The sequence below is a fragment of the Sceloporus undulatus genome, chromosome 2 (assembly GCF_019175285.1).
Source record: "Sceloporus undulatus isolate JIND9_A2432 ecotype Alabama chromosome 2, SceUnd_v1.1, whole genome shotgun sequence".
NCBI lineage: Eukaryota > Metazoa > Chordata > Lepidosauria > Squamata > Phrynosomatidae > Sceloporus > Sceloporus undulatus.
Window position 1 is genome coordinate 198216881 of NC_056523.1, and position 25569 is coordinate 198242449.

General features: G+C 41.7%; 2 protein-coding genes across 4 annotated transcripts in view; both read left to right on the plus strand.

Annotated features, from left to right (window-relative positions):
• Positions 1–20: 20 nt before the first annotated feature.
• GTF2E1 (general transcription factor IIE subunit 1) lies at positions 21–14654 on the plus strand. 2 transcript variants are annotated; one of them, XM_042449351.1, is made up of 5 exons: positions 21–160; positions 3977–4434; positions 9401–9602; positions 11711–11952; positions 12700–14654. In XM_042449351.1, the coding sequence occupies exons 2-5, from the start codon at positions 3987–3989 to the stop codon at positions 13131–13133; spliced, it is 1326 nt and encodes a 441-aa protein (XP_042305285.1). In that variant the 5' UTR covers positions 21–160; positions 3977–3986; the 3' UTR covers positions 13134–14654. The 2 variants fall into 2 exon arrangements, with proteins under 2 accessions (XP_042305285.1, XP_042305286.1); XM_042449352.1 differs by lacking the exon at positions 21–160 and adding an exon at positions 161–296.
• Positions 14655–23356: 8702 nt separating this feature from the next.
• STXBP5L (syntaxin binding protein 5L) overlaps positions 23357–25569 on the plus strand; it is an 84301-nt gene continuing 82088 nt past the window's right edge. For both annotated transcript variants that reach the window (XM_042451401.1, XM_042451402.1), the window contains exon 1: positions 23357–25524. In XM_042451401.1, coding sequence (XP_042307335.1) covers positions 25357–25524 — 168 coding nt within the window. In that variant the 5' untranslated portion in view covers positions 23357–25356. The remainder of the gene's footprint in view (positions 25525–25569) is intronic.

The following is a 25569-nucleotide window of genomic DNA, read 5'->3' on the forward strand; positions in this document are numbered from 1 at the left end:
ATGCCGCTCAGCGATTGGTGGTTAGAACGGGAGGGGCGGGGCGAAGCGGAGAAAGGCGTCGCGCGGAGTGACGTCAGAGCGACGGCGCGAGTCTTGTTTGGAGCCTCAGCGAAGGAAGTGTGAAAAGAAGCTTCTCTGCGGAAGAAGGAGTTCGTCGCAGGTCGGTCCAAAGGGGCTCTTCTCGGCGGGGGAGGAGGGCCAAGGCGCCAAGCCCAGGCTGCCTCTGGGCCTTTCCCAGCCCTGGCTCCTGGTCCCAGTGGGCTGAGCGTTAGAGGATGATAGGACTTGGGCAAGAGGTATGAATTTGCAGGGCCTAAGCAGAGCAGTAGAGAGCCACCAAGGAAGGGCACAGTGGTTTCAATGTTGGACTATGACTCTGGAGACCAGGTTCAAATCCCAGCTCAGCCATAGAAACCCACTGGGGTGACCCTGGCCAAGTCACACTCTCTCAGCCTCAGGACAAATCTTGCCTTCAGAGATAGCATGGCATAGTAGTTTTGAGTGTTTATCCCTGTGGGGTTAGATTCCCTACTTGACCATATTGGTTTCCTCTCTCAACCTCCTCAGGGGAAGGCAAGGGCAAACAGCTGAGCAGATCTTGCCAATAAAACCCTAGGATAGGTTTCCGCAGGGTCACCATAAATCGGAAATGACTTGAAGGCATACAGCGCGCGCACACGTCCTGCTGTGTATGGCCATGGGAATCTAATGAGAGACTGAGTACATCACACTCTAAGTTCATATGTGTGACATACTAGGTGTGATGTAGCATATCATAATAATAATAATAATAAATAATAAATTGTTTATTTATTGACCGCTTTTCCCAAGATCAAAGCAGTGTACAACATGTAAGATAAATACATAACAAGCAATGACATATTTAAAAATTTGGGAAATATTAAAATAGTTTACAGTCTAAAATCAAATATTTACAACATACAATTTGGCAATTATTAAGATTCCGGTATATATACAGCATAAACAATTGTGGGGGGAAACTTATTACAAGGAGTTAGGAGGGTACGCTTGAAGGAAGAGGTAGGTTTTTAGTGCCTTTTTAAAGGCTTCCACCGTTCCACTGAGGCGGATCTCATCTGGTAAAGCATTCCAGAGAGAAGGCGCTACAGCTGTAAAAGCCCTTTGCTGGGTAGTCGCCAATCTCACCTTAGGATGATCGAGTAATAATTTACCTGTTGTCCTGAGTGTGCGGGGAGGATTATGCAGAGAGAGGCGTTCCTTCAGGTAACCTGGGCCCAAGCCATTTAGGGCTTTAAAGGTAATAACCAACACTTTGTACTGGGACCGGAAACAAATTGGCAGCCAGTGAAGAGATTTTAAAACGGGTGTTATGTGGTCAGATCTAGCCATCCCCGTGAGCAATCTGGCTGCAGCATTTTGAATCAATTGAAGTTTCCGAACCTGATACAAAGGTAGCCTCATGTAGAGCGCGTTGCAGAAATTCAAACGAGAGGTTACCAGTGCATGTCCTACATTTTCAAGGTCCTTTCGGTCCAGACAGGGACGTAGTTGGCGTATCAGCCGAAGCTGATACCAAGCACTCCTGGCCATCACATCTACTTGAGATGATAACTGCAGAGATGGATCCAGGAGTACTCCCAAACTATGAACTTTGTCCTTTAGGGGAAGTTTAACCCCGTCTAGGACAGGATGACAAATTTCCCTGCCCGGACTTGGGGAACCTATCATGAGTACCTCTGTTTTCTCTGGATTCAGTCTGAGTTTGTTTTTCCTCATCCAGCCCATTACTGCCCCCAGGCAGGCGTCCAGAGAAGAGATGCCATCCTTAGTCACTGTATTAGTCGGAGACATGGAGAGATAAGATTTGGGTGTCATCAGCATACTGATAACACTGCGCCCCATGGCTCTGGATGATCTCTCCCAGCGGCTTCATGTAAATGTTGAATAGCGTGGGGAACAGAATAGCGCCTTCAGGGGCGCCCAATGTAAGCTCTCTTTTACGAGAGCAACTGTCCCGCAGCCTCACCATCTGGAACCTTCCCGAGAGATAGGACTGGAACCACTGGAGCACAGTGCCCCCGATACCCAGTTCTCTCAGGCGTTCCAGAACTTAGTATGTGATATACTATATATATATCCTGCTTGCGCTCTCTCTCTCTATGTGTGTGTGTGTGTTGTGTATGGCCATGGGAATCTAATAGGAGTCCTAGTACATCACACACTAAGTTCATATGTGTGATGTACTAGGTATGGTGTGATGTACTAGGTGTGATGTATCTCCTGCTGTGTGTATATATCCTGCTGTGTATGTCCATGGAAATCTAATAGGAGACCTTGGGCAAGTCACACTCTCAGCCTCCTCAGGGGAAGGCAAAGGCAAACTCCCTCTGACAAAATCTTGTCCAGAAAACCCCAGTATAGGTTCGTCTCTTTACAGTTGCATAAGCCCGAATCGACTGGAGGCACACAAGAACAAGCCAGACAGAAACCAGTAACTTCCAGCTCGTGTGGTGGTGTGGTTTGAGTTTTGGAATAGGACTTTAGAAACCAGGGTTCGATTCCCAGCTCAGCCATGAAACACACTGGCTAATCTTGGGCAAGTCACACTCTCTCAGCCTCAGAGCGATGGCAGTAGCAAACTTCCTGTGAACAAACCTTGGCAAAAAAACAAACCATGAGGGGTTCCAGAAACGTCTTGGACACACAACACACACACAGATGCCAGGTGTTCCCCTCTGAAGAGATAGTGGGATAAGGACTCGCCCGAGGAAGGAAGCAATCAAGCACTTTTTCCACTGGGGGAGCTGCATATGGACATTTAAGGATTGTTTGTAGTTGTTAACCACCTTCAAGTGGATCTTGAAGTTGACCTCATGGGGATCCTGTGGATGAGACACCTGCGAGTCCCCCTGTTCTGCACTACTCTGCCTAAGCCTTGTAGACACAGGCCTGTGATTTCCCGAATTGACTCTGTCCATCTAGCACAGTGATTCCCAAACTATAGCATGGGGTCTTCTTCCCTTTTTACGTGAAGGGTTTGGAAACCATAAAATCCTAAGAAGGAGAGACTTAGAGAGCTGGGTACGTTTAGCCTGGAGAAGAGATGGTTAAGAGGTGATATGATAGCCTTGTTTAAGTATTTGGTGGAGTGTCATAATGAGGATCGAGAAAACTTGTTTTCTGCAGCTCCAAAGAATAGGATATGGAGTAGTAGGTTCAAACTAGAGGAAAAGAGATTCCACCTCAACATTAGGAAGAACTTACCGACAGTAAAAGCTGTTAAACAGTGAAACACATTCCCTCAGAGAGTGGTAGAGTCTTCTTTTCTGAAGGTTTTTAGACAGAGGCTGGATGACTATCTGTCAGGGGTGCTTTGATCGTGATTTCCTTCATGTCAGAATGGGGTTGGACTAGGTAGCCTTTGTGGTCCCTTCCAACTGTATGGTTTTATCCTCCACCTTTCCCAACATTATAATCTTTTCTACTGAGTCCTGCTTTCTCATGATGTGTCTAAAGTATGGCAGCCTCATTTGATCATCTTGGCTCCTAGGGAGAGTTCTGGCTTGATCTGTTCAAGGACCCATTTGTTTGGTTTTTTGGCTGTCCACGGAATCCTCATTGTTCTCTCCAGCACCACATCTCAAATGAATTGATTTTCTTCCTACCTACATTCTTCTCTGCTTAGCTCTCACATCCGTATGTGGTGATGGGGAATATGATGACAAGCTCAGTTGTACATCTTTGTTCTTTAAGATCTTTTCTAGTTCTTTCCTGGTTGCCCTTCCTATTCATAGTCTTCTTCTGATTTCTTGACTGCAGCTCCCATTCTGATCAATGTTTGATAAACAATTAGGAATTCTTATTTGATAATAATGCTAATTGGATTGATAGTGGTTTAACTGGAATGAAGTGATAGGGGTAGGGGAAAGGAGAAACATAGTTGCAATAATTAAAATTATTGTTCACTCTTTTTTCCTTTATGTTTGTTTTCTAGTACACTTGATATGACAGACCCAGATGTTCTCACTGAAGTCCCAGCTGCTCTGAAGCGTCTTGCCAAGTATGTGGTACGTGGCTTCTATGGTACTGAACATGCTTTGGCCCTGGACATACTAATTCGGAACCCATGTGTAAAAGAGGAGGACATGCTGGAGTTGCTGAAGTTTGACCGGAAGCAGCTACGAGCTATTCTCAACACTCTTAAAGGTGACAAGTTCATCAAATGTAGAATGAGAGTGGAGACAGCCCCAGATGGCAAGACTACACGGCATAACTTCTATTTTATCAATTATCGTTTACTGGTCAATGTGGTGAAGTATAAGCTGGACCATATGAGGAGGAGGATTGAAACAGATGAGAGAGACTCTACCAACCGAGCTTCCTTCAGATGTCCCATTTGCTTCAGCACTTTCACAGACTTAGAGGCAAATCAACTGTTTGATATTAAAAGAGGTACAGTACAAGTGTTCACCCTTGAACAACCCAAATAGACAGATTGTTTAGTTCTTTCTCAAAAAGGATCAATATTGGTAAGGGAACAATAACTTGGTTGTCTTCTCCTAACAGATGTTACTCCTAACAAGTGTTCTGAAGGGACCAGAACACAGAGGAGCTAAGAGGCAGGAAACTTTAAAATTATAGCAGAGGGAAGATCTTGGTCTATTCTGCACTGTAGAAAGAACGCAGTTTTACACAGCTTGAAATGCCATGGCTCAATGTTGTGGAATCCTAGAATTTGTAGTTTGTAGTGGCACCAGAGTTCTCTGACAGAGAAGACTGAATATCTCAAAATTACAAATCCCAGAATTCCATAGCATTGAGCCATTGCAGTTAAAACGGTATCAAACTGTATTATTTCTGCATAAACTGTTGTCACGAGTTGATTCCTTCGGTTTGCCTCTCTTGGTTACGAGAGTTGGATTTGTTGGCCATAGCTTTGCTTTGCTTGCTCACAAAGTATTATAGAGTACTTTTACTGCATGGCGGGACAAGTAGTAGTTTGTGAGTTGCTAATACTGTTGCCTACATTCCCTGACTGTTAACAACCAGGTGGGAAGGGAGTTGAGGCTGTGGGGAAGATCTGAGGTCAACCTCTTGAGAATGGATGAAAGCAAAAGGAGGGGCACCATGGAAAGAGGAGGGAAAGTTTTGCAACCGAAAGCTTGGATTTCTGAACTCAATTGTTTCTGTACGTGACAGACCTCAGAGAGTATCCTTGGCATAGTTTTGTTGAGGTAGACTGTCTGTAGTCCTGTCAAGAGTGGGCTACATTGCCAATTTGTCATATGAGATGGGGTGAGCAGCTTTTTTCCACCCCCCTACATGCTTATGTTTACACAGATAGAACTGTCTCCTCCACTTACACAGTGTTCACTCTAGTCTCTTTCACACATTCTCCTTTTTATTCATCCATAGGAAGGGGGGCAAGTTGATACAGCAGTGCTTACCTGAGTAATGTGCATTAGCAAATTAAACCTGCTATTTTCTTGGTGGATTCTCCCCAAATAGACTGTGTTCTCTCCATGAAATTTGCACTCCATACAGCCTACAAAAACAGTTATTTTGCAGGGTATAGTGCAAAGTATTTTCATTGGGAAGACAGTACACAGGAACGACCTTTCAAACATGCCATCTCACTGGTCACAGTCTCACTCCCACAGCCAGAGTTCTATTCAGTTGGATGGGGGAAGCCCAGTTTCTACAAGGCATACAGGAAAACTCTTTAAGAGGTGAGGGCAGAATTTGACAGTGGCATCGTGAGCACTTGTGTGGACCTCACTGAAGACTCCTAAGAGTTATATGTGGGCTACAAGCCCATATGTGTTATAAGATGAACTGCAGTCTCTGTCATACCATTGTGTATTAGTTGTGAAACTTAGGGACATGATATTTCTTAAATCTAATACATATTTAATGTGTATTCTTCATAAGTCAAGTTTTTTATTCCAAACATTACATATAGACCTGGGTTTTCAATTTCTAATCCTAAAAGTTATGTGTAATTTACAGATCTGAATCAGAGTCCCACTATTTTCTTCTCCAAGAGCTCCTGCCATTTATGCACTTTCCTCTCTTAACCATTTTATTGTGTTGGCTGATTCCCTTAAGCCTTTGAAAACTGCCATTATATCCTCCATGGTTCCATTGTGTAGTGAGAGAAGTAGGGAGTAAGTCTCTTGAAGTGTTCTGGCCCATGTATATGCCATGATAATAGTGGTGAGCACATAGTAACAGTTAGTGTGGGCAGATTATTTTTCACCTGCTTGGGAAAGTAATTTAAAGAGCACAGTAATCTATACTCATGAAAGAGCTGATTATATTCCAGAGAATGTCTGTTAGCCACTGCGCCTTGAACTATAACTAAGCTTCTCTTTCAGCCTTTCTCCCATTCTGTGCTTCACATCAGTATGCATTCAACTGGCATCCTTGACATTCAAGCTCAGTCCTTTGTGCTTCACAAAAACATTTCTGTTACTTTGCTAGCACTTCTGTTTGTTAAAAATACAGTTTATTTCTAGATGAATGCCATTCTGAGTGTTGCACAATAAATACGTTGGTGGAATAAAAAAGATCTTAAACAACAGACTGAACAGTTGAAACAAACAGAGGAAGCAGCTGAGCACAGTTAAGGCACTACTGAAGTTGACTGTGGCTGAAGGAAAGAAAAAAAAGTGATTGCAAAGTCAGAGACTGAAATCTAGCACTGTTTTTAGAAGTAGAGTCAGGATCCACCACTCTCCTGCCCTCTATCATGCCAAAACCTGCTCCAGAGGGTTTCATGTCACTCTATAGCAGGTTTTTAAAATATATTGAGTGGCAGGAGAGAAGGCAATCTTTCTCTATTAATAGAGGAAGCTTCCACCAGCAGAAGTATCCAGTTGGATACTGGTCATTCTCAGTGAGGTTGAAGGAACATTTCACAACACATGGGCTTATCCCTAATGCCAACCAACTCAGGCAGGATCCTCAAAATTGTCAGACATTATAACTGTTGCTTCCAACCCCTCTCTTCTCAGTTTTTAATTTCCTGCCTTGCCAAGCAGTCAATTACTCGCTCTCACCAAATTATCAGTTAAGAAATCAATTAATTAAAACAATACTAGGGTGATAATGGCATCAGAATTGGGACATAAGGAGAAAAAGCAAAAAGAATTAGAGGACGCCTTCAAAGGTGACTGGTTACTTTTCAAGAAGTGATGGCATCAGGCAGAAAGGGGCTACATGGCTTTACCTATCGCAAGACTGCGAGGAAGCAGCTCATGAAATCAAAATTATGAGCTAGCAGGTTAGTGAACGATTGGAATCGCTACTAAAGAAAATATTTCTCTCATCAAGTGAGAGTGAGGCAGAAAACCAGTCTCCGCAGCAGCAGGTAATAAGTCATCACAAGGCAGGAAGGTAAAGAAGGATAAAAGCACAGTGAAGATTAAAGCAAAAACCTTACCTTGTGAGTCAGTTAAGAGTGGCATAGGTGAATCAGAGAGCAAAAACACAGAACTAACTTCCGGTTGCCATTTCGAAAATGGAAATTCTGCTCAGAAGAAATGGAGGGATACTAAGAAAGGTGATAGTCAATCTGGTGTAAGCACAGGGCAGCAAGGGGCCGAAATTAATGGTATTAATGAGGCACACTGACAAGAGCAGCAAGCTACAGGAATGAATAGAGATGCTTTAAACTGCAGCATTCTGAACCAGTTTCTAAATTATCTAGTGTGTGTGATAGAGGTATCTTAAAATTCAGCATGTGAAATTGCTTCACTACAAACACTATAGCGATTTATCAATGCAATTGTCTTTCAAAGCAGCAGTAATCAACATTGCTGGGATTCATCAAATGTTTTATGAGACTTAATTAGAATAAAAGTCCAAGCAGAAGTTAATTCATCATTAGACAGCAATGGAATGAGTTGTAAGAATCTACGTTAAAAGAATAAAGTGATATAGAAGAACAGAAGCACTATTCGTATCTTTCAGTTCAAGGTCTTTGGGCCAAAAAGCATCTAAGAAAATACTGTCTAGGTGGTTGAAAGGCTGTATCTATCAGTGTTATGAGTTGGCAAATGTTCCTAGACCTAAACATGTTCGAGCATGTTCCACCTGATCCATGACAATGATGAAAAGTGCCATTGATTTTTGTGAAATACTATAAAGTTGACAAATTCAGAGCTAGTCAGGCAGCCTTTGATGGAACAGTAGTTCAGGCTGTTGTGAATTATCATACTGAATGTGGCCTCCCTGTTAATAGTGACTTGTTGTATACTGTTCCTTCGATCTCACTGAGAATGAGTGGTTGATGCTTACTGAGAATGGTCACTCTTGGTGAGGTCCATCCCCACCTAGGAAAGAAAGGGAAAAGAATAAATAAATAATATGATTCCAAAATGTTGTTGGAACCATTGACAAGACTAGAAAATAAAACTGACGAAAGCTGGGTTAGAAGCAATGGTTATAACATCTTTGAATTTTGAAGATCCTGCGTGACTTGGTTGGCATGAGGGATAACCCACGTGTTGTGGATTTTTCCTTCAGCCTCCCAAAAATAATCATTCTGAGCAGGTATCAGTCACTTATTTGTACTGAAACAACTTCTGAATTCCATGTTTTTCCTTTAATCACTGTATTTGTGAGAGCTATTTGAATAAAAATATTTTTTCAGCAAATTTTGAAATTATTTAGATAGCTTAAACTTATTTTAAATTTCATTGCAGTTATTTTAAGTGATTTTCATTGTTTGCACCTCACTGCGAGGTTCTGGATGTATAAAAGCTCAGCTTGTATCTGGGATAGAAATATTTTAGTGAATAAATTTGGAGCAGATGTAACAATGCTGAGGAGAGGTTTTTCTACATCTTCTGATGTCACACAGGCATCAATTCCTTTTGACATTTGAATACTATCTGATGGTGACACATAATGGTGGCAAGTGAAGAATAAGCCATTTTGTGTCTCTCTAGTTAAAATCATGGCAGGTGGTCTAAGAGAAGATGCCTGTTAATGCCATTTTAGGTACAATGCAATTAAAAAACCAAGATATGGTTTCTAGAGTAAAAGATAAGTATTTATGCCAGAAATGGTCAGATTGATCATAATGCAGAAAACAAACTCTACCTGACAGAAGAGAAAACACCTAAGATATTTGACTGGTGTCACTGTAGAGATAGCCATTTGGGGAATGTGGTTTTATTAAAACACAATTTGGCTTGTGGAACCTTTGTATAATAAACCTTTGATTAATGTCACCCTGTTGCCTAGGTTGTGTAGATGACATAAGGCTTAAATATCAAATCCATTCAATTTCCGTTGTTGTTGCACAGAAGTCAGTAATCTGAGGAAAAAGTAGTATTTTTACCATAAGTCGTTATACAGTATTTAAAATGCTGGGTGTCTTTCAGTTGTTAGCTGTTTCTCTTTTAATCAGGAATTTTTCGCTGTACCTTTTGTGAAACTGAGGTGGAAGAAGATGAGTCAGCAATGCCCAAAAAGGATGCTCGGACACTTGTGGCACGATTTAATGAACAGATAGAACCTATCTATGCATTGTTGCGTGAGACTGAGGATGTTAACTTAGCCTATGAACTACTTGAGCCTGAGCCAATGGAAATTCTTGCACTGAAGCAAAGGTGGGTTAGGATATTGAAATCTTTGCATCTGGTCCTGAAAAGTTGGTAGTCTTGGCAAATATGTTTAAGATGTGCTGCTGGATATTTTTTGATGAATTGCATGATTTGTCCTGGGATATAGAGACTATGGCTAGGTTTGATAGCCAAGGGTTCTGTGCACCAGCTGTGAAGTGAAGTCCCTCCATGTGTTTATAATACAGATGCTTCCTGATAAAGTTATATAAACCAGATTTCCATTCTGTACACAAATATTTTATTGAATGGGGCTTCTGAGTAGAAATGTACAGGACTGCCTTGCCATGTGTTATATAGGTTGATGAATGCATGGTATCTTTTGATCCGTGTTTCGTTCCATGTATCTTGATAACCTTTCCCCCTTTCTCCATTATCTCAGTACTTACATAATTTATATAACCTGAAACATTACACACTATTTATATTGATATTCCCTTATACAAACCATAATATATGTGAATCTGTGGATTTTGTTTAAGAAATTTTACTAGAAATTTAAGGGAAGAATGACTCTGATTTTCCCAAAAGATTCTTCTGACATCTCAAAATCTAAACTTTTTTTAATGGTATGATTGCAGTTCTGTGATAAAATTCTATTCAAAAAAAAAATCAGTGTGGGTTTTTTCTGAATTTAAATCAAACACTAAATGTAGCAAGCTTTTATAAAGGCTAAGCTTTTTTCAACTAAAGTGAAACCTTTAGTTTTTAGTTAGAAATGCAATTTTTTTAAAAAAAAGTTCTGCTGCTTGAACAGCTTGAATGAGTAAAATACTTTCATTTCTTTTAGTGAATTGATGCATGGGTTGGAGATTAAAAGAATGGAGTGCCTCTTTTCATTCTCATCTTCTGTGGGGGATGGTTGGGTTGGGGTGAAATGTGTGCTGGCAATGAGAGCTACCCTACCTTTCTCTTTCTTAAATTCTTTTGTCTCTTTATCTTCTCAAGATTGGAGGGGGATAGTGTGGATGGTGGTGGTAATGAATCTATGGCTGTCTCTCTCTCTCTCTCTGTCATGCTTCATCTCTTATACATTGCAACACTTATTCACAGTAACCCTTTTGTTATCTTAACAGGTTCATAGCTGATACAAATGTAGGAAAGGGTTTGATTATAGCAGGTGCAACTGGAACAATACTTCCCAAAGCTGCTTTCCCTGCTCAGGTGGGAAGGGGAACACCTAGGCAAGGAAGGCTTTACTACCCTTTGCCAGTCACGCTGGTCTCATTGGGCAGAAGTGGCATGAGCCACATTTTTTAAAAACCTATAGATTGCACATTCTTTGTGGTACAGAGTGACAGATTCAGCTTCCTCTGTCTCACTGACTTTCAAATGTGAGCTAATCTCAAACAACCCTTATCCCCACCTTTTTCATCCACCAAAGAAGGGAGGACTGTCATCCTAATTACGTTGACCTGCCAAAGCCTGGGTTTGTGTATTTTCATAACCTATTATGTTTAACATCAGATATGTATCTATGCTCGTTTGGTGTGATGCCATGTTCTTTGGCTTTCTATTAGTATTCACTCAGTGGACCAAACTATAGCCTGCTCTTTACTGAGTTATTGGGCAAGGCAAGTCTATTCTCCAAGACATTGACCTAATAAAGTATTAGGGCATGAGTAACATGTATTGCCTTGCCTTATTGTGAGAGGAAGTTTCTTCCCTCTTGTACTGTGTTTTATCTGTGTCTCTACTTATGTCTAGAAAGAAAGTAAGAAAATAATGTTAAGGGTATATTTCTGCCTTTCCCTTCATTCTCTTACTGCCTCTTCCCCACTCCATTTCATTCTCTTTCACATGCACACATCTAGCCAGGCTCTTATTTTCTTTACATGGAACCTATTTTCATTTAAAAATACAAACTTAGAGCTGCTAACTCTCTATTACGGCTTTTTCATGTTTTGAGAACCTTGTCTGCAATAAGTAGAAAGTATGATTTGGCCATATGTCTTATAAATACAAAAATTACAAGACTGGGCAAACCCCAAGCAGTCTTGCCGTTCTAGATTTGATTACTACACAAATGCAAAATCATTTTAGTGTTGTCATGATGGTGATTAGCAACATATGTACTGTTGTATGATTGAATGCAGCAAGGAGCGGACTACTGGTGCATTGGGAAGCAGTGGCCTACCAAGTGGACAGCACAGGGAAGCCTGGGCTGTGAAGGGACCTTCTTATGAGGATTTGTACACCCAGAATGTAATCATCAGCATGGAGGACCAGGAGGATCTGCATCAGCCAGCCAGTGAAGGGAAGCCACCCAGAGAGAGGCCAGTTTGGCTGCGGGAGAGCACAGTGCAAGGTGCTTATGATCCTGATGAGAATAAAGAAGGTAAGAAAGTTAAAGGGGAAGAGATGGGTTTTGTAATTTCAAGAGCTCTTGGAATATAGCAACAGTAATAGCAAGTACATTTCTATACTGCTTATCAGTGTACTTAAGCACTCCCTGAGTGGTTTACAATTTGTAAGCTAATTGCCCGAACAAGCTGGGTACTCATTTTAGCAACCTACAGAAGGATGCCAAGCTTAGTCAACCCTGGAGCCCTGGGATCGAACTCACAACTTTGTGGCTGTGAATAGCTGCAGTACAAGCATTTAACAACTGCACAACCAGGGCTCCCTATCATAGTGTGAAGTCCTTAAGTTTTTAAAACTGTGCTATTCTTGGCTACCAAAGGCAGTTCAGATTGAAAATGAAAATTATATTACTTCCAGCAGATACCTGGGTGTAGTTCTCACTGTGTCTTTTCAACCCGAGACTTGCATAGCTGAATGCCCCTCCATTTCAAAACACTACTCATAGGTATAAAGCTAGAATATTGGAGAAGCAATGGGAGTCTGGGCATCCTGTGTAGTAGGGTTTGCCCTCTTTTTAAATGTATGGATATTCCATCAGATGTCCCCATCTGCAGGTTGAAGTAATATATCCCAGACACAAAACTGACCAATTTTATGGGTATTAGGCTCTCCTTTATGAGCTTATTATATAAATTCTTTGATGTTTTTATGAATAGGATATCCAATAATAGCTGTTAAATTATTCCTTCTGTTTCTCATAACATCCATTCCTTTCTTGCAGGTGGTCAAGGCATGGAAATGTTACAGGAAGGGGAAGAGGGTCAGGCTGCTCTAGACAGTAATGAGGAAGTAATGCGTGCTCTGCTCATCCATGAAAAGAAAACCTCTTCTGCCTCTGTGGGTGGCATGGGAGGATTTGCTCCATTATCTAATCCCAATGCCAGTGATTCTGAAAGTGAAACAAGTGAATCAGATGAGGACTCCCCTCCCCATGCAGCCACTGCTGCAACAAGAGTCAGTGGGCTAATAGAGGAAGATGACGACGATGATGAATTTGAGGTCGTGACAGAGGATCCCACTGTCATGGTGGCAGGACGTCCATTTTCTTACAGTCAAGTAAACCAGCGGCCTGAACTCGTGGCTCAAATGACTCTGGAGGAGAAGGAGCAGTATATCGCTATGGGCCAACGTATGTTTGAGGACATGTTTGATTAGCTTCCCTCTGCCTGGGCAGCATTTACAGATGATCCTGACCTGGAAATTTTGCAACAGAGAACAAGTCTGAATTAAATCTTCTGCCTTTTCATTTAATTCAGACACTCTTTAGAGCCAAACAAAAACAAGAAACAATTGCTTCAAATTGATTCTTTAGAGTCACTCAGAGAATCCCAGATGAACTATCAGTGATAAGTAAAGAGGGAGCCAGCTGACTCAAACCTGTATCTTATTTACAGGTTTCCATATCCTCTTCATTGCATTATAATTGATTTTCGTTTTGACCTAGGGAACCTGTTTTTCTTTCTAGTTGCTTGTTTTAGAAGAGTATTGTTAAGCCATTACCTAGAATGTATTAGCTTCTGAGAGCAACTGAGAGCAGCACTTTTCAGATTTCATCAAGAGATTGCTGCTTTGAAATAACATATGATCCATTTGTAAATAGTTAGTTGTTTTGGAAACAAGATATGGATACACATACATAGGGATATAAACATGTGTGGGGACAACACACATACATATATACATACAAACATATAGTCCTCCCATGTTCTCTTTTCTGTGTAATCTGTATCTGTACTATCATGTTAACAAGTGGGTATTTGTCATCAATGTTTAAAAATAGTTGCTTTGAGAAAAATATGCACAAGGGACAGACATCAGAATGTCTTTTGGTAGAGTCCTGGTGAAACAGTCTTGCTAATCTTGTCCTTTTTCAGACTTCTTTTGTAGGTCAGAAACACTATTTTCTTTGCCAGTTTGAGCAAATTGTGCAGTATTATACTTTTCAAATGAGGGAAATTGACTTTCAAAATGTGACTGTAGTTCTCCTGTCTATCCTAGAGATTCCCATATACATCTCATTGGTGGATGAGCAGGATCTTAGAATCAGCATTGAATTAATTGTAATAGAGAGTGGATCAAAACTTTCAAAGACACATTTTTTTCCAAGCTACATAGTCTGTGCTAACTGAGCAAATAGTTGTGTCTTCTTGACTGATCTACCATGAAAGTACTAGGAATGCAGAATAGCTACCTTTTCTTATTCAGTCTTGCAGAGTTCATTTGCCATGGATTAGGAGCCTCATCCAAGTCACTAAAGAGGATGGGAATATTTTGTTTTAGCATTTAAAAAAAAGATTATGCAGAATTTTGGGGATGCCAGTATTTAGCATGACACAGTCTATTTTATTATTTCCAGCAGTGCCTCTACAAGCAAACTCAATTTTATAATTTTTACATTTAAAAAGGTTACAATATAACCTTTAAAAATCATTGTGTTTTCCTTCTTTATCATTACAGTGGAGCGACTTGGTTATGTATTTCAAAGGTCTAGCATCTGTTGCAAATTCTTGATTTATTTTCCAGGAATGGTACAAGTTATCAAGCCTCTAAATTGTAAAACTATTGTATATTGACCATGTATGTTTTGCTGTGCCTGTGAGGTTTCTTATGAATTTGTTTTCAGAGGCTCTCACAGATAAAGTCTAAAATAAAAAAGAACTGAGAATATGACGCTTCCATTGAATACCATTCATTTTTTATTTATAAATGAGTAAGTTTAAATGGCCATTTTTATTTAGCTTGATGGATGATGCTTGTGAAGAACTCTTGGCTTCCTTTTTTTTCCCCCAGTGTTCAAAGCTATCCTCACACAATGCTAATGTCTGTCTCCATTACTTATTTGCTTGAAACACCATCTCCTCCTGCAGATTAAAGGCCCAAAGGGCCAGTGGGTGGTGATAAACACTGGATTCAGTACCAGCGTTGACTTGGATATCCTGGACAGCTTAGTCAAGTTCTGTTGAAATGTCTTGCTAAACCATGATTGAGCAAACAAACATTCCACAGTATGTAAGCTTTGTCCTCATACCTTGGATGTGGAAAAATAAATAAGCAAGCCCAAGGAAAAAGCTAAAGTAGGTGACAAAGAAGAATAAAAAACAGTAGAAGGATTTGGACTAGGTGTAAGAAATAAAGCAGGAGAGCGACTGATAGACTTTTGTGAGGCCAATATAACCTCCAGATGGTCAATATAAAAAAGCAGATAGACTTCATAATTGGAAGCAGAAAATGGAGAAGCTCTATTCTTGCAGCCAAAACAAGACCAAGCTTGATTGTGGCACAGTTCATGAACAACTTATATCAAAAATGAGAGTAAAGCTGATGAAGAAAACAAAAAATCATGATATCAAAATATCATTTGAATAATATCCCAGTAGAATTTACTGACAATGTATGAAATAGATTTGTGCAATTAAGTATAATTGACTAAGAACCTGAAGGAAACAAGTACAATTCAAGGACATAATTAAGGAAGAATGCAGAAAGATACTAATAATAGAACACGATAATAGCACGAAGCTAAACTCAAGAGAGAATTTAAAAGAAGCTGGGAAAAGCATCCGTTGGTTTGGGTATTTCCAGATCAGACAGAGATTTATGGAAGACTTACAAAAAGATGATTTTGAAAAGGAACAAAATGAGTTAGATAAAATTCTAGAAACACGAGACAAAGGCAAAATTGCTAAACTATACAATTTGTTCTTAAACAGAGAAACAGAACATGAGGTTATATCTACTCATATGATAGCATGGGCTACAGAAATAGGTCATGAAATACCTTTTGAATATTGGGAAAATGTCTGGGAGAAAACTAACAAATTTACAGAGTCACAGGAACTTAAAGAAAATGTGTTGAAAGTTACAAATAGGTGGTACTACACGCCAGCAAGGTTGGCTAAAATATATAGGCTGAAAAATGATAAATGCTGGAAATGTCAAAATGAGAAAGGGACATATTTTCACACGTGGTGGGCTTGCCCAATAGTGAAAGGATACTGGTTAAAAATCCACAAAAGTATTAAGAATATGCTGAATATGGACCTCCCCTTTGCTCCGGAACTGTACCTTCTAAATATGACCTCAATGCTAAATCCTGTAAACAAGAGCAAATATTGGAGGATACTCATAAACTTAGTTACTTGTGCCAGAATCACATTAGCCAAGAACTGGAAGTCATCTCATGTGCCCACTGTTGATGAATGGTATTTAAAGATTTTAGAAATTAAAGACTTGGATTGTGCTGCAGAATTATACAAAGAAAATCCTACAGGAATAAAGGATAGAGAAAGGGAATGGGACCCCGTTCAGAGATATATACAAAACAACTGGGACACGGATCTATGAGGAACAGTATACAAAGTAAGTAAAGGTTAAGAAAGGGAGGGAGATCATTTAAGATATAGGTTAGCTAAAAGGTTTATCATTAAGCAAAAGACTCATTTAGTTAAAATAAAATAAGGATTAAGCATCGAAAAAAGAGATGGATCTTTAACAGAAAGAAGGAAGAAATGAAGATTTTAGGAAGAACGATAGGAAATTTTCACAGAAGTTTCGATGAATGTATAAGGATGTGAATTTGATGTAACAACTGGAAAGCTGTTCTTTTTGGTTTGGTTTCTTGTATGTTTATGAATATAATAATAAAAATAAATATATATAAAAAAAAGAAAGATACTAATAATGGCCAAAAAGAAAACGATAACAGATTAAGCACCTCAAGTAGAAAAGGAAAGAAGAGAGGTAAAAGAAAAGGGAAATAGGAACAAAACCAGAACCATGAATACAAGTGTACAATGATTAATGGACAAGGATAAAGAGAACAATTATAATGATCAATGTAGAGAAACAAAGCAACAAAAAGGAAGAACAAGAGACTTCTTCCACAAAATCTGGGAACTCAAAGGGAAGTTTAAACCAAAGGATGGGATGCTCTATAACAACAACAAAAAAGAACATACTATAAGATCAAGAAGAAATAAAAATATACACAGAAGAGTTATATAAATGAGAAGGAAAAAAATGAATGACGCATGGAGTGAAAATCCATATGAAGATGAACCCCAAATTTTAAAAAACGAGATGGAAAAATGGGAAAAATAAATCAGGAACAGATGATAATTCCAACTGAACTGCTACATTCCACACAAACAACTCTAGTGCTAATATATATCAACAAATAAGGAAAACAAAATGGTGACCAACACATTGGAAACAATCAATATACACCCCTAGTCAACAAAAAAGAGACACAAAAGACTGCAGCCACTATAGGACGATAGCATTAATCTCCCTTGCAAACAAAATTATGCTGGAAATTCTCCAAAATAAACTCCAATCATACACAAAGCGAGAAATCCCAGAGTGCAAGCAGGGTTCAGAAAAGGAAGATGCATTAGGGACTACATTGCAAACATATGATGGCTAATGGAATGTACCAAGGAATTTCAGAAAAAAAGCAGCATGTGCTTTATTGTTATTGTGTACCTCATTTTTTACTTTTATGACAACACTTATGGTGAACCCATAATAGGGTTTTCTTGGCAATTTTCTTTGGGGGACGTTGCCATTGCCATCCTCTGAGGCCGAGAAAGTGTGATTTGTGCAGTCACCTGGTGGGTTTTTATGCTCAAGCGGGTATTCAACCCCTAGTGTCCAGAGGTGCAACCAACGCTCAAGGCACTACACTATGCTGGCCATCCTATGTGCTTTATAGAATACAACAAAACATTTTACTGCATAAAAAGACTTTCTTTTGCCAAACACACACACACACTCTACTAGATTTTATATTTGCTTTTGGGTACTGGGTGAAACCAAGGTTGTGATAACGTTTTATTGTTAACAATGTCCAGGGCCTACTTCATGCTCTGGAAGAAACAGTTGTGTGTTGGATATTACACACACAAAACTATAGTAATAAAGGAAAACCTCAGGAAAACTGGGAACACCAACTGGTAAATTATCTACTGATGATGTCGTTGAAACAAGAAGTTCCTTCTGAATCCTAACTTTTACTAGATTAGAATCTCATGTGACACTTATTGTTTTGTGGTGGTTTGGCCAGGGCCTATCTTGGCTTGGTCTAAAAGAGACCCTGTCATGTCTGTTAGTGAAATCCAGCCTGATGGACTCACATCTGCCTCTGAACACCCCACAATAGTTGAGAGTAATGCCTGTATCCCAGAAGGGCCACATTCTCTGTTTCCTAATGAAAATGCCTTTCTACCATATCTTTCCAACTAATGCTGTGAAATCCAAAATAATTCAGATCATGTCTGTGTCAGTCAGTCGTCTTGGGTGAAAGTTATTGACCTAACAGGAACAACAAGGTCCATTTCTCAATCCATTTTTCCAATATGGTATCAGGTTTCTTGAGTAATGAACACTGAAGTTATAGAAGATCTGTATGAGGATTTGTATATCTTCACACTTTATGATCATTTCTCGTTCTTTCATGGCTGCCCTCCTCATTTTTAATCTTGATTGTATAACATGAAAGGTAACAATTAATTCCACAACCTCTCAGCACTGTCAGCACACCAAAACCCTACAAATTTTACTCCTCCTAACTGGTTCAGTTGACTGTTCGACAAACTACTTTCTGTTTCATATAATTTTCCCCATAGGCCCCACAACAGCATTCATGGGCTGTGACTGTCTGACTCTGCCCAGGCTTAACTAGCTCCTCCTTTGACAAGCAGGAGTGCAAAAGATCTTTAGAAAAAGTAATTCAGGGAGGGGGAAAGTCTATCTGAGGCTGCATCTGCACTGCAGTAATATATTATTTATTAATCTGGTTTGACCCCACTTTAACTGCCAAGGCTCAGTGCAATGGAATTCTGGGATCTGTAGTTTGTTGTGGCACCAGACCTATGTGACGGAGAAGGCTGAATGTCTCACCAAACTACAAATCCTAGAATTCCATAGCATGAGCCATGGCAGTTAAAGTGGTGTTAAACTGAATTATTTCTGCAGCAAGGCTGCAGCCTCAGTTAGGACAGAGCATTTTCAGTGGGAACAGAAAGCTGACTGCATGGGCTGGGAACTCAGGAGGATTCGAAATGGCAGGGGAGGAAAATTTGGAATGCAAGGGAGCAACCTTGGAAGGGGAGCATAGCAGAGCAAGAACACTCAATATTTCATGTTCCACTCATTTACATGGTTCGTGATCTCCGCTTTTTGAAAGTCCATCCTTATTCTGGCAAAGTGGCACCACATGTATTGAACAGGGAATCATTGTCAAGTTTGGGATACCCTATTGTTTTCAAAGTACCATCAGCCCTCTGTATCCACGGATTCTATATCCTTGGATTCAAGCATCCACAGCTTGAAAATATTGCAAAAATATATAAATTCCCAATAGCAAACCTTGATTTTTTTCATTTCATATATAAGGGACACCATTTTACTATGCCATTGTATATAATGGGACTTGAGCATCCATGGATTTTGATATCCACAGGGAGGTCCTGGAACCAAACCCCAGCGGATACCAAGGGTCCACTGTATAATGTTTTTAAAAAGGGGGGGGAGACCACTTTAAGGGAGAAAGTGAGGAGTCAGCACGCTCAGTGGTCACAGAATGCTCAATGAATGAGAAGGATTTAAAATGCAAACACACACATACACACGGGCAAACACCAGGTAGGAGGGCAGATAGGATAGAATATCCTGGAAGAGAAGGATAGACCAAAAGATACAGGTAGAGTAGAGAGAACACTCTCTCAGCACAACAACAACGTTAATAACAAATGTTAAGTTGTTTTTCATTTTTCCATTCCAGTTGACCCCAACATTCTTTGGCTACCCAGCATGCTCAGCCTTTACTTGTCTGGTTTGGGTAGAGAGTTGTCTCTGGGGGATTTTCCTCTCCAAAATCATACTTTACTTTTGCAGGCTTTTGGGATTCCAGGATTATGTGGACACCTTCCTGTTTCCCAGTTGGCCCCCCTTGGCCCATCCTTTTGAACTGGAACTCGCCACCTGGTCAGTGGAGGCTTGGGTGTTGGACTAGGACACTGCATTGACCAGTTCCTTCTTATTGGTTAAGATCAAGTTCAAGAGACTTGTTGCCTCCTTTGCTTTCGGGTCAATTAGGTTGTCAGCAAGGCATGTACATAATTTGTTGAACCTTACATTCAATTTAGAGCACTGGACTATGACTCTGAAGTCATTGTTGGTAGATGGTCTTGACTCATGGTTACCCTATGGATGAGACATCTCCAAGACCTCTTGTCCTTGAGGAACTGCTCTGCTCAGGTCCTGCAAATCCATTTCCATGACCTCCCTAAATGACTCTATCCCTCTAGCGTAGGGTCTTTCTCTCTTCCTATTTCCCACCACCTTTCCTAGCATCATTGTGTTTTCCAATGAGTTGTGTCTTCTTGTGATGTGGTCAACGTACGACAGCCTCAACTTGTTCATCTTTTCTCTCTAGTGAGAGTTCTGGCTTGATCTGTTCAAGGACCCATTTGTTTGTCTTTTTGGCTGTCCAGGGTACCTTCAGCATTCTCTTCCAGCACCACATCTCAAATGAATTGATTTCCCTCCTATCATCTTTCTTAACTGTCTAGCTCTCACAACTGTATGTGGCAATGGGGAATAAATGGACTGGACAATCCTCATTTTAATGTTCCGATTTATATCTTTATATTTTAGTATCTTATCGGGCCTTTTCATAGCTGCCCTTCCCAATCCTACTCTTCTTCTAATTTCTTGACTGCAGTCACTGTTCTATCAATATTTGATCCAAGATATGAGACCTCTTTGACTATTTCAATTTTCTAATTATCTAGGTTGAATTCTTGTAGATCTTCTGTGGCCATTATTTTTGTTTGATGTTTAGCATTAAGCCTACCCTGGCACTTTCCTCTTTACCCCTCTTGAATACTTGCTCCAAGTCTTTTTGGGTTTCTGCTAGTAGCATTGTATTGTCTGTGTATCTTAGGTTCTTAATGTTCCTTCCTTCCATCTTCACACCTTCTGCCTCTGAGTCTAAGCCTGGTCCCTTTGCTGGTTGGGAACCATTCCCTTTCTTTGTATTCAGTCCTGAGGGCAACCTCTTGTCCTGAGTACAGCTTATGCACCTGGACAATAAAGTATATTGGCACTCTTAAGTATTTGAAAATGTTCCATAGTCTTTTTATGATCTATGCAAAGGCTTTGCTATAGTCAATAAAGCATATGCTGATTTTCTTTTGGAATTCCCTGGTGTGCGCCATTAGCCATACTATGTTTGCAGTATGATCCCTGGTGCCTCTTCCTTTCCTGAACCATGCTTGTACCTCTGGGATTTCTCATTCCAGGTATGGTAGGAATCTTTCCTGCGGGGTTTTAGGCATCATTTTGCTTGCATGGGAAATTAGTGTGTTGGTTCTGTAGATACCGCAATCTTTTGCATCTCTGGAGACCAGGGTTCGAATCCCAGCTCAGCAATGGAAACCCACTGGGTGATTTTGAGCAAGTCATTTTCTCTCAGCCTCATAAGGCCATGGCAAACCTGCTCTGAACAAACCATGGCCAGAAAACCCATGATAGGCTCTCCTTAGGGTCGCCATGAGTCAAGAATAGCTTATAAGGCACACAACAAACTTGGTTGGCCACTGAGACCCAAGAAGGCTCGCTCTGCCTTCTTTTGCTTTAGAGAGCTGGTTCTGAGTTCCAGCCTGAGTCCCTAAGAGGAGTCCCTCATCCTCCCTCTTTGGTCTCCCTGGTCTTCTCTCTCAAGTTACTGCAATCTTTGCAAAAAAAAAGGGCCCATGTTGAGATGCAAATGGGCTTTAAATTTGAAAAAGTCCCTTTGAAAATCTCCCTACTGCGGCATGGCCAGAAGGAGGAGAAGCCTGCCTGAAGGAGATATCCTCCCCAGCATACCATCTTTACTAAGGACTGAAACAACGTGCAGGCAACTGACTAACATCTCCAACTGGGTTTTTCTCTCCTCCTGTTAGGTTTGTAACATCTTGCCTGATGAAGAAGCACATGGAGCTTCAAAAGTTTGCAACAAGTATATTGTGCATTTTGGTTGGCCAGTAAAAGTATCACTGATGGAGTTCTGTTTGCAGTCTTTTGTGCCTCTGGAGACCAGGGTTCGATTTCCACCTTGTCTATGAAACCTGCTGGGTAACCATGGGCAAGTCACACTCTCTCAGCCTCAGGGGAAGGCAATGCCAAACCCCTCTCTGAGTAACCTTGCCAAGAAAACCCCATGATAGGGTCGCCATAAGTCAGAAATGGCTTGAGGTCATCTGGTTAGACCACTGAGTTCAACCTGCTTTCCTTCCTTCCTTTGCTTCAGGCAGTGATCCCCAAACTCTGGCTCACCAGGGTTTTTGGGACTTCAGTTCCCAGAAGCCTCAGCCATCTTGTCCAATGGCCTGGGCTTCTGGGAGCTGAAGTCCAAACCCCAAACTGGAAGCCCAGAATTTGGGCAGCAGTGCTGCTTCACTGTCTTAAGGTTCCAGACTGACTCCCTTGTCCTCCCTGGTCTCCTCTCTCTTCGCCTTGGACTCCTGCTGGGCAACCTTGCCCTATGAGGAAAGACTCAGGGAGCTGGGGATGTTTCGCCTGGAGAAGAGAAGGTTAAGAGGTGATATGATCACCCTGTTTAAATATTTGAAGGGATGTCATATTGAAGAGGGAGCAAGCTTGTTTTCTGCTGCTCCAGAGAACAGGACATGGAACAATGGATGCAAGCTCCAGGAAAAGAGATTCCACCTGAACATTAGGAGGAACTTCCTGACAGTAAGGGCTGTTCGACAGTGGGACACACTCCCTCAGAGTGTAGTGGAATCTCCTTCCCTGGAGATCTTTAAGCAGAGGCTGGATGGCCATCTGTCAATGGGGATGCTTTGATTGAGAGTTCCTGCATGGCAGAATGGAGTTGGAGTGGATGGCCCTTGGGTCCCTTCCAACTCTAGGCTTCTGACAGGGGCTCCATCCAGGGCCCTAGAAGGGGTGAAAAGTCACACTTAGCTTAGCCCTTCCTGTCCTCAGGGCCTGGAGCACCGCCACACCTGAGTGAAGTCTGGGGGGGGGGTGTATCTGCGCATGCGCTCTGTGTCTGCGCGCGCCCTCCACTTCTCTTCCTGCGGCCATTTTGTAGAGCGCCGCCGTCGCCGCAGCGCCTCCTTCCTTTCCTACCTTTTCCTTCCTACCTTCCTTCCTTCCTTTTAGCCGCCGGCCGGAAGTCCCAGGCTGCAGTGAGGCCTCCTCCTCCTGCTGCTCTCCCTCTCCTGCGGCTTGGCCTGAGGGGCCCCTTGGAGCCTCCATTGAGTCCCTGAAGGAAGCAGGAGGCGGCGGCGGCAGGGGCGGGTTCTTCAGGACCTGGGAGAGCGGCGGAAGGGCTGCAGCGGAGGGAGAGGCCCGGGCCTCTGAGGCCTCCCCTCCCTCCCTCCCTCGCCTTCCCGGCTCTTGCTCTCCCTCGAGGAGGAGGAGGAGGAGGAGGCTCTCCCAAGGGATTCCCTGAGAGGGAGAGGGAAGAGAGAGCCCCCTTCGCCTCCCTGGGAATAAAGGCGGGCCTCGCTTCAGCCTCCAAGCCCGCCCTGGGGACACTCCCTGGAAGGGAGACCCAGCGGCTGTGGAGACCATCCCAGGCTGGGAAAAGAGGGGCCACCACGCCGCTGTTGCTGCTGCTGAGGGAGAGCTGGATACCCGCCCTGCAAAGTCCGAATAGACCGAAGGGGGGCAAGGGAAGAAGAGCCATCCCTGGCCTCTAGGGACAGACTGGAGCCTGGAAGAAGAGCAGCAGCCACAGCCAAGAGAGCTGAAAGGGGAAAGAAGACCCTCCTCAGTCAGCACACAGGGCCTTCAGGAAGAAGAGCAGTCACAGCCAAGGGAGCTGGGGAGGAAAAGGGGGAAAGAAAACCCACATATAGGGCTTTAAAGAGTAAAAACAGTGACAGCAAAGAGGAGGAAAGAAGACCCATAGTTAGCCTCTAAGGACAGACTGGGTCGGTGGAGCCAAAAGTGGACCTTTAAAGAAGAGCAACAGTCCAAGAGAGCTGAGGAGGAAAAGAGGGGGGGAAAGTAAAGAAGACCCTCAGTCAGCATATAGGGACTTGAAGAAGAACAACAGGCACAGCAAAAAGACCTGAGGAGAAAAAAGGGGGAAAGGAAAGAAGACCCTCAGTTAATGGATAAGGACAGACTGGGTCAGTGAAAGTGGAGCCAAAAGAGGAGGGAAAGGGAAAGAAGTCACAAAGTCAGTGTATAGGGATTTAAACAGTAACAGCAAAGAGACCTGAGGAGGAAAAAAGGGGGGAAAGGAAAGAAGGTCCTCAGTTAATGATAAGGGCATGTTAGATTAGTGGAGCCGCAAAATGGAGATTTAAAGAAGAAGAACAATAACAGCAGAAACCAGAGTAGAAAGGGAGAGAAACCCCACAGTCAGTATATAGAGATTTAAAGAAGAAGAACAGTAACAGCAAAGAGAGCTAAGGAGGAAAAGGGAAGAAGACTCTCAGTCAGCGTATAGGGCTTTAAAGAATAAAATCAGTAACAGAAAATAGACCTGAGGAGAAAAGGGGAAAGGGAAAGAAAACCCACAGTCAGTATATAGGGCTTTAAAGAATAAAAGCAGTAACAGCAAACAGTGCTGAGGAGAAAAAAGGGAAAAGGAAAGAAGGTCCTCGGTTAATGCAAAAGGGCAGACCAGTTGGTGGAGCCAAAAGTGGAGATTTGAAGAATAAAAACAGTAACAACAGATAGACTTGAGGAGAAAAAGGAAGGAATCTATAAGTTAATCTATAAGGACAGACCAGATTGTTGGAGCAAAAAATTGGAGCTTTAAAGAAGTCCAAAAGTAAATAGACCTGAGCGGGAGGAAAAGGAAAGAAGTTCCTCAGTTAATCTGTAAGGACAGAGCTGTCAGTGGAGCTGAAAGTGGAGCTTTAAAGAATAAAAACAGTAACAGCGAATAGACCGAGAACAAACAGGGAAAAAGGAAAGAAGACCCTCTGTCAGCATATAGGGGTTTAAAGAAGAACAACAGTAGAAGCAAAATGGAGACTCAAAGAGAAAACTCCTTTTCCAGGAGGTACCTGGATTTCCATCACAGTTATATATGAATATTTTTTGTCGGCAGACGTGTTCAGAAAGAACAGCACACCAACTCTGTCTGCTTGATGTGAATCCTGACTGTGGGATCCTTCTTCCCCACCCAAGGTTTCCTTTTGCAGCATCTCTTTCCAAGATGCCTCCTCTTCTTTCAGACACGAAATGGAGTCTTCTTCATATACTTCATTCCAGTTAATGCAAAGGACACTTTTGCCACCTCACTGGGAAACCTAAGAAGTCCTTTATTTGTGCTGCATGTGACCCTGTCACAGCCCAAAAGTTTTCCTCACCTGCAAGAGCTTTCCCAAGACACTTCTTCAAAATGAAGAAATTTCCTTTTCACAAAGTTTTAGATGGCTTAACGTCATCCACAAGTGGCAACAGCAGCAGTGGGCCTGGAAGTGGCTCTGGCCTTGCCGGAGGGACCCCAGGGACCCCAAGAGAGGAGGTCCAAGAGAGACTCACTTCAGACTATTTTCAGCTGTGCAAGGTAAGAGAAGGCATCTTTGAAAACTAGGGCTGTATCTGCACTGCA

Coding starts and splice junctions, on each gene's coding strand:
- GTF2E1 (XM_042449351.1), top strand. CDS start 3,987: ATGACAGACCCAGATGTTCTCACTGAAGTCCCAGCTGCTCTGAAGCGT. Junction 9,603..11,710: donor ATTCTTGCACTGAAGCAAAG/GTGGGTTAGGAT, acceptor GATTGAATGCAG/CAAGGAGCGGACTACTGGTG. Junction 11,953..12,699: donor TCCTGATGAGAATAAAGAAG/GTAAGAAAGTTA, acceptor CCTTTCTTGCAG/GTGGTCAAGGCATGGAAATG.